Here is a 14379-nt window from a genome sequence, read left to right on the forward strand (position 1 = left end):
ATAGTACAGAAAAATTGTGTTTTTCACTACTCAGCCAGGTATGAGGCAAACTTAATTCACACTGTCTTATGTATATGTCAGTCTACACCACATGGAGATTTTATAAATCAAATAAACCTCATAAGCTGATCATCAAAGATATACATTAAAATACAGAAACAGAAATTATTTATTGTGGCAAAACATTACTAATGATAAATAAAATTCCACTAAAATCTAAGAAGTACAGCACTCCGTGTTTCCTTTTTTCTTCTTTAATCAAGATATTCAGGTATTATTCTTGTTGTGTGGATTTCACAAAGTATTTCAACAGCCAAGCCAGGAATTTGCTTTCTCAACTCCCACAACATGTTTCTGGGTGTAGTCGTATTTGTAGACTTGTGGTCCCACAAAGAAGTAGATGAAACCTAAGATGAGAAAAAAAAAAACCCAAACAAAACAACCCCCCAAGAAAAAACAAAAAAACAGCTCTTTAATATGTAAGTGAAAAAACTGACATATTATATTTCTACTTTTTCAGTTTAATTTTATTTATATAGCACCAAATCTCAACAGTCACCTAAAGCTGCTTGTAAGTTAAAGACCTGACAGTAATACAGAGAATATTTCATGTTATGATGTCTAGATTTCTTTACAGTTCGTTGATGATGTTGGTGATGACTGACATGAGTATCTCACATATTACAGAAAATTGCAATATATCACACTAAGGGTTTTAAGTGGTAAATTATACAGTTTAAATCTAAGAAGGGAACTACATGCTCTGCTCAAACTGAACTCCACAGAGCTGATGTTGCATGTAAATTAGCATTCCTTTGCTACTAATAATAACGCAACTCGCAAAAGCCCTTCAAGCTACAGACAGAGCTATGTTCCAAACAGTCAGACAAGATCATCACCCGATTTAAGGGCTGCTGATATGTATGTTAAAAAAGCATATAGTGCATAGTGTGTAATATTTTCTCACCATCTTTGTGAATAGCTGCATTTATTGTGCTGTTGAGTCCAGGAAAGCCCTCGCTGATGTACTTTGGGTAACCGAAATCCATAACCTTTCGGTTTTCACTGTAACTGGAAATAAAGTAATCCTGTTAGGACTCGTGACTCACGATCATGTGTTTGTCATTCAAAGCTTAGACTAAACGTTTGTTTTAGTGAGGCTTTTCCTCTCTCTGTGAGGTCCAAATGACAAATCCTTTAGTCAGCTCTGACCCAACCTTTTTAATGTCCACATCTACCATTTGATCCTGCTATGCCATTATACTTCCATTTAATATATCACAGTCTATAAACAGCACTTCACTGTGGGTAGAAGAAGAGGAGAAGAGTATAATTTCATTTAATTCAATTTGCAGTGCCCACATACATGCATTTATTAAGCCTCTTCTTCCCTGATCTTATTAAAGAAAAAAACAAAGAAATGGCTCAAAGCATGGTGCTATAATCCTATTGAGCAAAAACAGCTGAGTCAAATAGCTTTAAATGATCAAACTCAGCAAAGTAAAATGCCGTGATGTGTGAACCTGTGTGCAAACAAAATTTTTAATTGCAGTGGGGAATATATTTACCTGATGGTTACTGGACGCATGCTATTTGTTTGTTGTCTTACCTCCAGTAAATATCATGCGCAAAGAAGAGGGTGCGTCTTGTTTTGGGGATGTGCACTGCTGCATCAACCTCCTGAACCCACACTGGAAACCCAAAGTGACTTAGTTTTCTGGCCTTTCCCTTCACACGAGAGCCTTTCACTGTCCAGAATATGGATTCTGTCCAAGAAAAAAATATATCCTTACAAATATGGATTATTTGTTTATTAAAAAATATGTACGTTCTTACAATTGTTCATAGAAACTGAGAAAGATTAAGTAAACACTAACCTAGAAAACTGAGTTTATAACATTTGTTATAAACAAAACACAGATTAAGACACACGGATGGGCCGTGGAAGGCTGCATTCGGGATTAACCCAGATGGCCCAGAGGTAACATTTATAATGAAATCAGAAGTTGCCCAAGGATTGAGCCTTAAGGGACTCCATAAGAGAGGAGCAGAAGACGACATAGTTATTCCTTTGAATTCTAAAGTATCTGTCAGATGAGTAGGATAAAAGCCATCTGAGAGCAGTTCATAGGGCACAAAAGAACCTATAATAAAGAAATACTGAAAGTTGTGACGCTGTGTGGTTACCATGAATAAGGTAAGCAGTGGATCTGCGAGGTACCCAGAAGGCGGCATCGATGCTGGTTTCAATCTTGGGCATAAAGTTGGAGATGGGACCTTCCTTAATGTCATCCCGCTGATTATGCTTTATCCAGAGATATCTGAGAGGAGGAAATATTGTTAGTCAACTTACAAAAAAAAAAGCACATTTTTATTGACACTGAACATTTCTACTGTACATCTTCTTCTTTTGATGGGGCAGCAGTGACCTTACCAAAGAGTAAGGACGCATTGCTAATTATAGTTCTCCAAAACTTTAGACTTTAAAATACAATTAATGACACCTACAGTATGTCTTCAAGCAAATTAACGTTAATAGGATTCATCAACATGCCTTTCTCTAAAGAAGAAAGTGGCATCCCCAAGAGTGGACACTGCATCAAAGGTCAGGTCTGCTGCACATTTGTCCTGCATGAGTCGAGGGAACAGTGATCCAAACAACCAGCTGTTCGTCAAAACATTATTTAGATGACCTCTGACAGGACCTAATACAGATGAGTACAGATATATTAATCAGGGGAATTAATTTACATAAAAACTATTAGAATTTGAAGATCACTCAATAATGCATCACAAGTGTTTACTGTAAAGTGCTTTGATATTGGCTACATCTTCGCTTGATAACAGGTTGGCTGGGTTGAAGGCTTTGTAATTTGGATACATCAGTGACTCTGGGTTTCTGGAGTGCTTCAGGCCCAAAGCATGGCCGAACTCATGAGCTGCCACTACAAAGAGATTAAAACCTGAAACAAAAAAAAAAAAAAAGAAAAGTGCATTCAGATGATGGTGATTAACTTTCAATGTTCTTTTTTTTTTTCAAAATGATTTCCAGTGTGATCTGATTCAGCACCTGCTTCTCCTGCTGTCCAGTGTTCAGAATCATCAAAATGCGTGTCCCCTCCAACTCCTGATCCGGGACCGAAAGCGTGAGCCAGGGTCCCTCTGGGACCATCGAATGGGAACAAGTCACCGTGCGCTAAATGGTATAATCCAGGGCAAACATGAAACAGAAACCACAGAGGAAAACCATTTTCTTTCATGCCAAAAGGAAATTACAGACCTCTCTTCACCTCATCTAAATGACTCAGACAATTTTAGCAGCCAGTGCATGAGGACGCTACCTTGGTTAACAATGAAATTGCTACTGCAGTTTCCCATGTGCACATTCACTGCTCTGTTTTATTTGCATGAGATGGTAGGACGAGATCTGTTGAGAATTTCTTTTCTTTCTATTACATTCTGTCGCTGTACTGTGTAAGACAAACTACAAACCCACCATAGGTCACAAACTCCACCATGATGTCAGCATTGTGGGTGTTTGACCTGACAAACGTCAGACTGCTGGCTCTCGCCCAAACGCTGAAAGCTGACTCGATCAAAGAGTCCACGGTGCTGCGAGGCAAATCTCTGGTGTACCTGCCAATGCTGCAACAGCAACAACTGTTGATTAATATCAAGCACAATATATATCTGTCTAGAAAGCGCATCTTCTTCCAATGCCAATGCCCTACCTCACAGTTTTTTTTTTATTAAGAATGTGATCCAGAGCTAGAGCAAAAATTAATGGATTCTCCCTTTTTTCCCTCCACTTCCTCACCAAGTTTCATATATTTTGTAGTTTTTGGGTTAACTGGGTTTTAGAGAGTCAACAGAGGAACATTCGAGAAGTGCAGTTATCCACCAAAGCCAATACCCCATCTCACTGTTTTAAAGAGAGTGAATGGGTTCAGTTTTTTTTTTTTTTTTTACCCTTTATTTTACCAAGAAAAATCCCAGTGAGATTTAAAATCTCTTTTACAAGGGAGCCAACCCACAGTTCCTGCTAGGTTTAATGAAATAAAAAATGATACCAACTTGAATGAAGTCTAACATTTTTTTAAAATAACAACAATGATAGTTTCTTTGCTACTCTTTAATTATACATTTACTCAGTGTGTAATATAGCACGCATGCCTCAAATTGCATTTGCACAGGAATGTATAAGCATGTCTCAGACAGTGTTACATGAGTTCAAGCGTGTATGGTCGGCTTGGCATTATAACAAGCCCACAGAAACTCTCAAAGGCAGAAGTCCCAAACCAAAAGCCATAATAATTTGTGACTATGGCTATTTTCTCTTTCTGCCAAAAGGTTTATTGTCTTCCTAAAAAGAGTTTCATGGATTTCTGAGGGTTGGTCAAGACAGCCAATCATTTTTTAAATCTTTTTTTTGCCCAAATTCTTTCTAGGTTAGACAGTTCTACTCTGTGTCATTCATTTTCAGGTTTAAAAGCAGCTTGATCATTAAACATCAGCAAAGACCACAGTATATACCTGTAGGTGATAACATTCTTATTCCACCGCATCCCCTGGATGTGACTGTACTCCTCCACATCTGGAACGCCACATCGAGGGCTCCTCATCACCTCCAGGGTATCTGAGTCCAGCGTGCCTGTCACATTCAGCCCAAAGAAAATCTGCATGTCTTTCACCTTAGAGGTGAAGGAGGGTCCACTCCGTTTTATACGTCCCAGAGGATCATTTTTCAGGTTGTAGTACTGCTGGAGATAGTCCTTAGAGTAGATTTAAGATCCACATAAGAGAGCAATTTGCACAAAAGCCAGGTAGATTCATGAGTCCTTGACAACTTTGTTAATGCAAAACTATATTCTTGTATCACAACAGGCATTACCGATTACAGATTACTATAAAGGTCTGACTGATCTATCATGACTTCTGCATAAACACCCTTATTTTCAGCATGAACTATCAATTACACTTGCATATAAAGGCATTCACAAGATGGAACAAAGACTAGGCAAGCAGTTTGCTTCAAAGAAAAAAACAAAAAATAGATGTAAGTAATTAAAATGGGACGAAGAATGTGAAAATGAGGACGCCAAAAGAATCTTTCAAAGCATGTAATATGACAGCATAAAGGACCGAGAGAGCAGTGCAGTTATTTACTTCCACCCCCCACCCACACAAAAACAAATGCAATAAAATAAAATATCTCAAAATACACACAGGAAATAATGGATACTTCCCAAGTTGTTAACCCTGCAGTAAAATCACCATCAATTAAGCATGACTTTGCATTGTTCAAGACATTAAGTCACATGCAGTCCACTCTCAAACATTTGTAATGCAGATCATGCAATTATGCACTTACTGTGGCCAGCTTCAAGTCAACATGTGGTTCTGGTGTAGGAGTGCTCTCTTCTTCCAGTGTAACTGTGGGTGCCGTAAAACATGGACCAGGCACAAGCAAGACCAGAACACAGCAGGAGAGCAGCATGACATACACTTCACAGACTTAACACTGCAGTGAACTGTAATGGCCTGGTTTAAACACATGGAGATGGAGGTTCTGGTTAATGAGAAAGCCTTTTAAATGGTTACTGTGACTCATAGCACTTGCAAATCCCAGGAAAGCCTCTGACAGTGCTATGGAATTAGGGGTGGGTTTGGAAAGGGCTAAGGACAAAAAGAGGCATGTCATGTGACATAAAGTATTTTCACCAATGATGGTTCAAATGGAAGAAATGTTCAGTGGACGATTTCAATTTCGAACTCTTATTTCAGTTCAGTGCATGTGTGAAATCAGACTTAGACACAGTACAGTGGGAGTTTTTAAGTTACAACATGACGGTTCACAGATAATCCTAACAAAAATGGTGAAACTACAACATGAGGCAACATAATTCATTCCTCAATATGTGCACAGTGCCATTGCTATGGTGTAAGCATGTTGTTACTCAGAGCATTAAAAACTAAGCAGTGATAGAGTAAGAATAACTGATCTCCTCAGTAGAGCTTCTGTAGAGGAAGCTCATCTTAAACTCCCTCCAGACAGATGCAACACAATGAGCTGAGTACCTCGATCTGCTCAGTCCCACGTATCCTGCAAGGTCACCTAAAGTAACCCCGTCACGGCCCAACCTGGTCCAGTTTTAGCAAATGCATGCAAAAACTTTAAATAAGAGAGCTTTCAGAGAGGGAGCTTTAACTGTGGGGGGGCTTAGACTGGCAAGGGGGGGGGGGGGGGGGGGGGGGTGCTTAGACTGGAAAGGGTGGTGCTGCGGTACTTTCAGACTACAATTACACTTGATTGCTCATTGTGGATCTATATGGAACCAATCGCATTCCACTGTAGGGCAACTTGAGTGGACTTTTTCAGAACAGGCCACACAGTTTTGCAGAAAGACAAGAAGAATTTGTTTAGAATTTGTGTTGAAGTCATTTTTAGGGAGGTATGATGAGAGTACATTCAGGACTTTAAGAATCTGAATGTTTCTTTTTTTTCCCCCCTCATCGCCCAGTTGGTCACAGCAGACAGCAGATGGCCTTGTCCCTGAGTCTGGTTCTGTCAGAGGCGTCTTCCCGTTAAATGGGAGTTTCTCACCATTGCAAAGTGCTTGCTTATAGTTTAATTGTGTTTTTCCCAGAATACTGTAGGGTTTTTACCTTACAGGCTACAGAGCCTTGAGGGAACTGTTATTTAGATTTTGTGCTTGTGACACGAATGCCTTTGGTTGGTCCTGGAACACATACTTGGATATTGTGAATGTTTGTCACCAAACTCTTTTATTGTGCTTTTCTTTTCACACTTCGCCTTGACTACCGTTTTCTTGGCAGGCTTCCACCTCCACTCAGCTCACTCTCCCTCCGTCCTCTCGGCCTGACAGCTACTGTGTATAAAGACAGTATATGCAATCAATCCTCTGCCGGGTACGTGCAACCAGCCCGTCCCCCTGACGCCCCTCTCTGAACCCGCTGCCCCACCCATGCAGCCATGGACCAAACCACACCCTGCCACCACAGTGCTATATAAATAAACCTGAATGGAATTGAATTCAAAAGTATGAAAGGAGAGCAAAATGAAAGAATGATTACAAATCAGCGGAACTACATTATTTCAACATTTATTATCATGTTTCAAGATGCGGTCCTGAGTCATTCTCCTGCTCAATTGCTTCAAAGAAATCTCAAAAAACGAGACTCAAAAGCATTATCTTTGAAGTCGGTATATGTAGAATAGCTCTTACTTTGGCTCCCCCTAGGGTTGGTATGAAAATGCAATGGGATGCGTTACATCCCTCTACACGTCAGATGAAAACATCTGACGTGTAGAGGGATGTTACTAAATGGCAAATTATTTCAACAAAGATAAATTTGTGTCATCAGAATGGATCTGATATCATTTTTAGCCACATAAAAATTCTACACATAAAAATTGGCTGTAAATAGTCTAAAACTCAGGTAGTATTTTGAATACAGCAATATATGTTAATCCGTTGTGCCTGTGTCTCGTTCATAGATAATGTTATATAATAAATCATTTTGTAGTTTATTTGTTGTTTATGTTGTGATTTGAGAAGGTATAATTGTGTTTTTGGCTCTTTTTTTGTTATTGTTGTTTTATTTTTGTTTGTTTTTGATGATGATGATGATGATGATGATGATGATGACGATGATGATAGAGAAAATCTGATGCTCCTACTTTCAAAATGTCTGTTTTACAATGTGCTAACACCATGATGGAAACACAGGGGGCCAGTAAAAACCAGATGGTCAATTTCAACCAGAGAAAACTTTAAAGCTCTTGCTTACAGTTTCTGCTGCCCCCCTGTGGTGTGCCTTCAGTGCATTCATCCATGTTCCTAATACCTTATGGCGTTCAGAGTACTGATGTGCAATACTGCAAAAATAGGTCTGATGTCAATTAAATGCAAGGCCAACAATCAACAACACCACCACCAATACTTTTAACTCATAAAGGAAGCTTATGTAGGATTGAGAAGTGTGTGCCAGGATTTATGAAATGTGTGTATTGTCAGTAAGCTTCATCTGAACATACATTTCAATAACAAGTAAATGACTGAATTTTACTGGTTAACAGCCAGAAGCACACAAGACACAATGAAAAACAAAACAACAAAACAACAGAAGTTGAATAAAACACAGTGGAAGTAGAGAAAACTAAATCTCAAAAAACACAATAGAAGTGTTTTTGGGGGAGACAATAATTTGACAAAAAACCTGCAGGAGAGACACAGGTAATAGCAAATATATATCTACAGTAGTATACGAATCAAACAACTAAAACACACTACCTGCATCTTTTTCCTCCCTCACAACACCAATGAGTCCTTCGCTTCTTTTAAGCGTGTCTCAGCGCAATCCTTTGCATGTTTAGTTTTCTGCCACTTCTGCAGCTGTTCTGGCACATTAATGTCTCTCCAGTGGTCAATTCTGTTGCATTTTGTGAGATTTTTTTTTTTTTTTTTCAACTTCTGTTACCTTTTGTGCACTTTTTCAGATTTTTTTATTTTCCTGGTGTTTTCTTAAGTTGCAGAGCATTTGACCTCTCAGGGCCTCCTTATTTAACACAGCAAAGCACACAAAAACAAACAAAGTGAAAAAAAGGAATGTAAATGCACTTGCCTGGAAAGCACTTTGAGTGAGCTTCTGTAATTTTAAATGCATTATGTAAATAAGAATGATTTGACAGTTAACAATTCAGTTAAGTTTGGTTTAGTTTATTTTTATTTATATAGCACCAAATCACAGCAGCAGCCAGTGCTTCATAATAATACTGCCTAAAGGAAGCATGTATAGTGTCAATGAAATTGGTCCTAGCGCAGAACCCTGTGGAACTCCATAATTAACCTTAGTGTGTGAAGAAGACTCCCCATTTACATGAACAAATTAGAGTCTATTAGATAAATGATTCAAACCACTACAGTGCAGTACATTTAATACCTATGGCATGCTCTAATCTCTGTAATAAAATATTATGGTCATCAGTGTCAAATGCTGTACTGAGATCAGGCAGGACAAGCACAGAGATGAGTCCACTGTCAGAGGCCATGAGAAGATCATTGTTAACCTTCACTAATGCTGTTTCTGTACTGTGATGAATTCTGAATTCTGACTGAAACTCTTCAAATAAACCGTTCCTCTGCAGATGATCAGTTAGCTGTTTTACAACTACTATTTCAAGAATAACTAATGGTAGGACTTCTTTGAGCAGTCTTGTAGGAATGGGATCTAATAGACTGTTGAAGTTAACTCAGAAAGATCAATCAGAGAGAAAAGGTCTAAATAAATATCAGCAGTAGTGAAAGTAGCTGTACACAAAGCTACATCTGTGAGAAGGTTATGAATAAATTTTTTTCTAATGGTTTAAATTTTGTTTGACATGAAGAAAGTCAAGAATTCATTACTAGTTAAAGTTAAAGGAAAACTCAGCTCCACAGAACTCTGACTCTTTGTCAGCCCGGATACAGCGCTGAAAAGAAACCTGGGGTTGTTCTTTTTTTTCAATCAGCGATCAATAGCAAGAGAGCCTGTTCATAGAGCAACAAACTCATTTTCCAGGCTGAATGAAGATCTTCTAAATTAGTGAGATGCCATTTCCTCTCCAGTTCACAGGCTATCTGCTTTAAGCTCAACAGTTGTTTGTACCAGGGAGTCAGGCTCTTCTGATTTGAGGCTTTCTTCAAAGGAGCCACAGTATTCAGAGTCATATGCAGTGAAGATGTAAAACTACTGATGAGATAATCGACCTCTGTGGGAGTAGAGTTTAGGTAGCTGAACAAAAATCTTGTTCAGAAATTTTCATACTTCATGGTGCGGTAAATTTTTTTCAGTTCCACTAAAATAATTTTCACGTTTCAGTGGGTTGATATGCATATTTATATTTGATGTAAATGTTAACAGTAGCTGTCAGTGGCCTCTGTCTCTGTGCCAAGGGTCTGGGTCTGTCTGAGGTAAGTCTCTTCTCCTCACTTACCGTAGTCTCTTTTCCTTCTCATTTAAGGGGTAATTGAGTAACTGGTTTCCTCAGTAGAGCTACTGTAGGCAAATCTCATCATAAACTCCTTCCAGACTGTTGTGTCTTTTTCATTCTGCAGGATCTCCTAAAATAACCCCATCAAGGCCCACTCTGGCCCAATTTTAGCAAATGCGTGCAAGAACTTTAAATGAGCGAGCGTTCAGAAAACATTTTGTTCCCACTCAAATTATTTTTTGCATTCTTTTCATGTCTACAGGATGCGCGTAACTTTCCCACTGCAGCTTATGAAAATTTTTCAGTGCATGTAAATTTCTAAAAATCTTTGACATTCTTCTCACTCACTTCCAGAACATTAAATACGCATGCATTAATTGCCAGATACACATAGATCACGTCACATCTGTTCGGGTTTTCGGAAAGTTTTCACACTGCGAGCTTCACTCAGATCCACAGGTGTAATCTGGGACATTAGAACTTCCTCTGTTTTAGATTTTGTTTTGCCTGTATATTTGGTTGGGGTAGTGGTTCATGCTGTTGCATGAAGGTCCTGGATTCCATCATTTGGCTGGGCCTTTCTGTGTGGGGTTTGTATGTTCTCTCTGGGTACTCCAGATTCCTCCCACGGTCCAAAAACATGCAGTTAGGATTGGTGATCCTAAATTGTCCATAGGTGTGAATGCGAGTGCAAATAGTTGTCTGTCTCTCTGCGCTGGCCCTTTGACAGCCTGGTGACCTGCCCAGGGTGTACAGTACCCTGCCTCTCGCCCTATGGCAGCTGGGATAGGCTCCTAATTATTTCTTTCCATCCATTCATTCATTTTCTTCTGTTTATCTGGGGCCCATGGGGCAGTATCCTAAGCAGAAAAGTCCAGACGTCCCTCTCCCAGACCTCCCTCTCTCCAGCCACCTCCACCAGCTCATCCAGGGGGACCCCAAGGCATTTCAAGACCAGCTGATAGATATAGTCTTTCCAGCATGTCCTGGCTCTGCCCCGGGGCCTCCTCCTCCAAAGACCCCTATGAAAAAGTCACCAAGGGAACTGTTTACCCTGCCCAGGATAGGGTTACCAGGGCACCACCCTGGAACCAGACCTGGGGAGGGAGCTTGAGGGAGAGCGTCTGGTGGCCAGGCATTAGCCTGTAGTGCCCGGCCAGGAGCAGCCCGAAGAGAAGATGTGGGCCCGCCCTCCAGTAGGCACACCACCCGCAGGAGGCGTTACAGGGGTCAGGTATAATGTGTGTCGGGTGGAGGCCCTGGCAAACCAATCCCCAGCCATAGAGACTGGCTATTTATTTATTTTAGTGTCCTAAATGCTGTCAGTGTATCTCTTTTAACTAACCTTTCTCTTTACTTCTGTGCTTCTTAAGGACTTTGATTAAGCTGTGTCAAATATGACTGCTTCCCATAACATTATTTTCTGCTGACAGTGTGACCTAATATGCAAGTTGGTTGAAATAGTTCAGTAATAGATCACGCCATGCATCAGTTTATAACACTAAGTAAAACATGTTTTGTGGCTCATGTAGTACACTGGCAACAATATTGTTATGGAGGGTCAATGGTTTGTACCACTGTAATGTAACCATTAACTTTTCATGGTTTGGATTCAGTCTCTGCATAACACACACGAACATCTAGCCTACAAAAAATGTCATTGTGCTTACATTTTTGCATGCCAGCTTCTGCATTATTTATGTGTAGAATTCTGTTGCGCATGAAGTTTCTTCACACTTCTCCTTTTTTCATAGATTTTGAAACACATCATTGAAAGACTGCGTGTGTCTGACGCATGCCCTTCAAACGCAGGCTGCTGGATATTTGTTATTTGTTTGCATGTAGTAAAGAAATTTACAGGATGTTGCTCACAGTGCTTCAGTTGGGAGGTGTTGAAATATTCCCAAGCAGGGCCTGAGCCATATTCTGCAATTCTCTGGAAACAAAACATGCATTAAAATTTCAAAAGGTCAGCTGAAATGGGAATCACATGTGCAGTAGCTAAAGAAAGCAATAGTTCAAAATTCCATTTATAAATAAGCCCAAGCAAAACAACATTTTTACACAGCATTTTGTAGATACAAAAGCAATGCAAAGTGCTTTACTTTTAGCAAATCATTAAAAAATTAAAAGACAACATTAAAATATTTCCTTGACACTCTCTCTCCACAGTTTAACTGTAAGTTTAACCACACTGTACGTCCCCACACTGAGCGTCATTACTGGTGTTTCTGGCCTGGATTGTTTTAGCCTTTGCATTGGTTCCCAGTGTGTTTCACAGTAGAGTTATTGGATTTTTGTATTTTTTGGACATTGCATCAATGTTTTCATTCATTCATTTTTGGCTTCGGGGTCTACCTCTGGGTCCCCACCTCTCCTACACTCCACAGCTCATGACATGACTTTCATACCTGATGTTTTTCTGAAATGATTTCTGATTTGCTGCCCTTGGTAAGGACTTTGCATGGTGGATTTTGAGAAGTGCTCCATAAATAAATGATGATTATCATGATTATATTATTATTTTTACAATTATAAAAACAGAGTTTTAAGAACATTATTAATTATAGCCATACAGTGGGGGAAATAATCATTTGATCCCCTGATGAACTTGTAAGTTTGCCCATTTACAAAGAAATAAACAAACTTTAATTTTTACTGGCAGTTTTATTTTAATGGAAAGAGACAGAATATCAACCAAAACTCCAGAAAAAAATGCATTGCTTAAATACTTAATGTCTGTTGGGCACACTGGCATGTAGAGCAGCAACAAAGGCTCTTCACTCCTGTCTTCTATGGGCTATTCTGTTGATGGTACTCCGTGTGTGTCCCTATGATTTCAGTTCTCCCTACACTGTTGGTCTACCCCATTATTTTTCTTTCCCTCTGGTGTCCAGAGCAGCACTGTTTTGCTTCACTGTGGTGGTTCTTGATATTGCTACCTGTTCCTCCCTCATTTGTAGCAATACTTTGGTGATAGCTAAACTCCTCTGTTGTTTGTAAAACTTTGCCATTTACCTTGATTAAAAAGGAAGGTTTAAGGTCATAACTTCTGATTTCTGTTGACAGGATCATCAGGACAATCTGTTGAGCAAAATCACTGAGGGGAGATGATTTCTCCTGCATATGTTGGTAAGTATGAGGCAATAATGTTTGTCTGCAAAATTTTAAAATTAATATCTCAGTGACTTTTTCAATTATAATGATGAAATCTGGTACTAAAGAGTAAACAATTACTGTTGATAATTCATGATGTTTTTCTATTTTAAATTAAAATACACAAAATAATGCAAAGTGAACTACAAACCCTACACAACAATCACATGCACATATACAATTCATATCTTGGCAAATATTTGTTTTTATTTTTTCATATATAGAATATGAAGCTTAGGCGTGAGTTCAATAAGGAAGATCTGTTATTACTCATCTGCATACTTGCCCAAATGTTGAGCGACTTCTCTATTTCACATCACTTGAACTTTCCCACGCTGTCAAACTCTCTGCTGATATCATTCAATTCAATTTTATTTATGTAGCGCCAAATCACAACAAACAGGCGCATTATGTTTTAAGGTAAAGACTCTACAATAATTACAGAGAAAACCCAACAGTCAAAATGTCCCCCTATGAGCAAGTACTTGGTGACAGTGGGAAGGAAAAACCGCTCCAATCTGGGAACCATTTTCAAAAGGTATTGTTTTCACGTCATTCTCATGTAAACTGGAGGCTGAAACGCATCAAAAACTACCATTTTAATCTGAAACACGTTCTCGTGTTAACGGGGCCTAAGATAAGATGGGGCCTGATTATCCAAGACCTTGGATGTGAGAAGAAGGATTTTGTTGCGGAAATGTTTGTGTCTGCCAGAGATGTCTTTAGAAAATGTATTCTTGAAAGAAAGAATTCAGTCAATACAGAGCACGCAGCAATGCAATTTGCAGTGCAATGAGGAATTCAAAGACCTTACTTATACAAAATCTTAGAGTATCACATTACATTGTTCAGCCCCTTCCAGTCATCCTATACAGGTCACACACAGTTCAGAAAGATAAATGTAGCAGTTTGGGCAAACAGGTCTCACTGGTGTTGGAGACGAAGGTACCAAGACAGAAACCAGGACTCCGTCTGTTAGTGAGGTCCCGCATGCCTGCACCTATGTGCAGGGTCAAGAGATCAAACACAATATAAAGCATGAGAGAGAAAACATTTAATTCTTGAACATAATAAAATAATCCTCAATAAGAGCCTGATCCAGCTACGAAGGGCAAAAGGTGGGGTACATCCTGGACAGGTACGCAGTCCGTTGCTGGCAAGCCGCTTTCACATTCTGGAGAAATCAACACAGCACAGAGTTTTGAAACCATGACATTACAGTATGTGTT

At 39.3% G+C, this 14379-nt stretch overlaps 1 protein-coding gene across 1 annotated transcript; it reads right to left on the reverse strand.

Moving 5' to 3' along the window:
* Nucleotides 1-35: 35 nt before the first annotated feature.
* Nucleotides 36-14142, reverse strand: mmp20b (matrix metallopeptidase 20b (enamelysin)). Its single transcript, XM_030744301.1, has 12 exons — nucleotides 14079-14142; nucleotides 5602-5676; nucleotides 5372-5505; nucleotides 4534-4772; nucleotides 3497-3645; nucleotides 3071-3196; nucleotides 2805-2963; nucleotides 2555-2705; nucleotides 2188-2321; nucleotides 1610-1766; nucleotides 968-1071; nucleotides 36-407 (listed from the first exon to the last, which is right to left on the reverse strand). The coding sequence occupies exons 1-12, from the start codon at nucleotides 14140-14142 to the stop codon at nucleotides 307-309; spliced, it is 1593 nt and encodes a 530-aa protein (XP_030600161.1). The 3' UTR covers nucleotides 36-306.
* Nucleotides 14143-14379: the final 237 nt, after the last annotated feature.

The sequence above is a fragment of the Archocentrus centrarchus genome, chromosome 13 (assembly GCF_007364275.1).
Source record: "Archocentrus centrarchus isolate MPI-CPG fArcCen1 chromosome 13, fArcCen1, whole genome shotgun sequence".
Taxonomy (NCBI): domain Eukaryota; kingdom Metazoa; phylum Chordata; class Actinopteri; order Cichliformes; family Cichlidae; genus Archocentrus; species Archocentrus centrarchus.

Excerpts from the sequence above, each read along its gene's own strand:
- mmp20b (XM_030744301.1), bottom strand. The coding sequence starts at position 14,142 with ATGCGGGACCTCACTAACAGACGGAGTCCTGGTTTCTGTCTTGGTACC. Across the intron at positions 5,677-14,078 it reads TACCTTCGTCTCCAACACCA|CCCTTTCCAAACCCACCCCT; the intron begins GTGAGACCTGTT and ends TTTTGTCCTTAG. Across the intron at positions 1,767-2,187 it reads CACTGCTTACCTTATTCATG|AATCCATATTCTGGACAGTG; the intron begins GTAACCACACAG and ends TTTCTTGGACAG.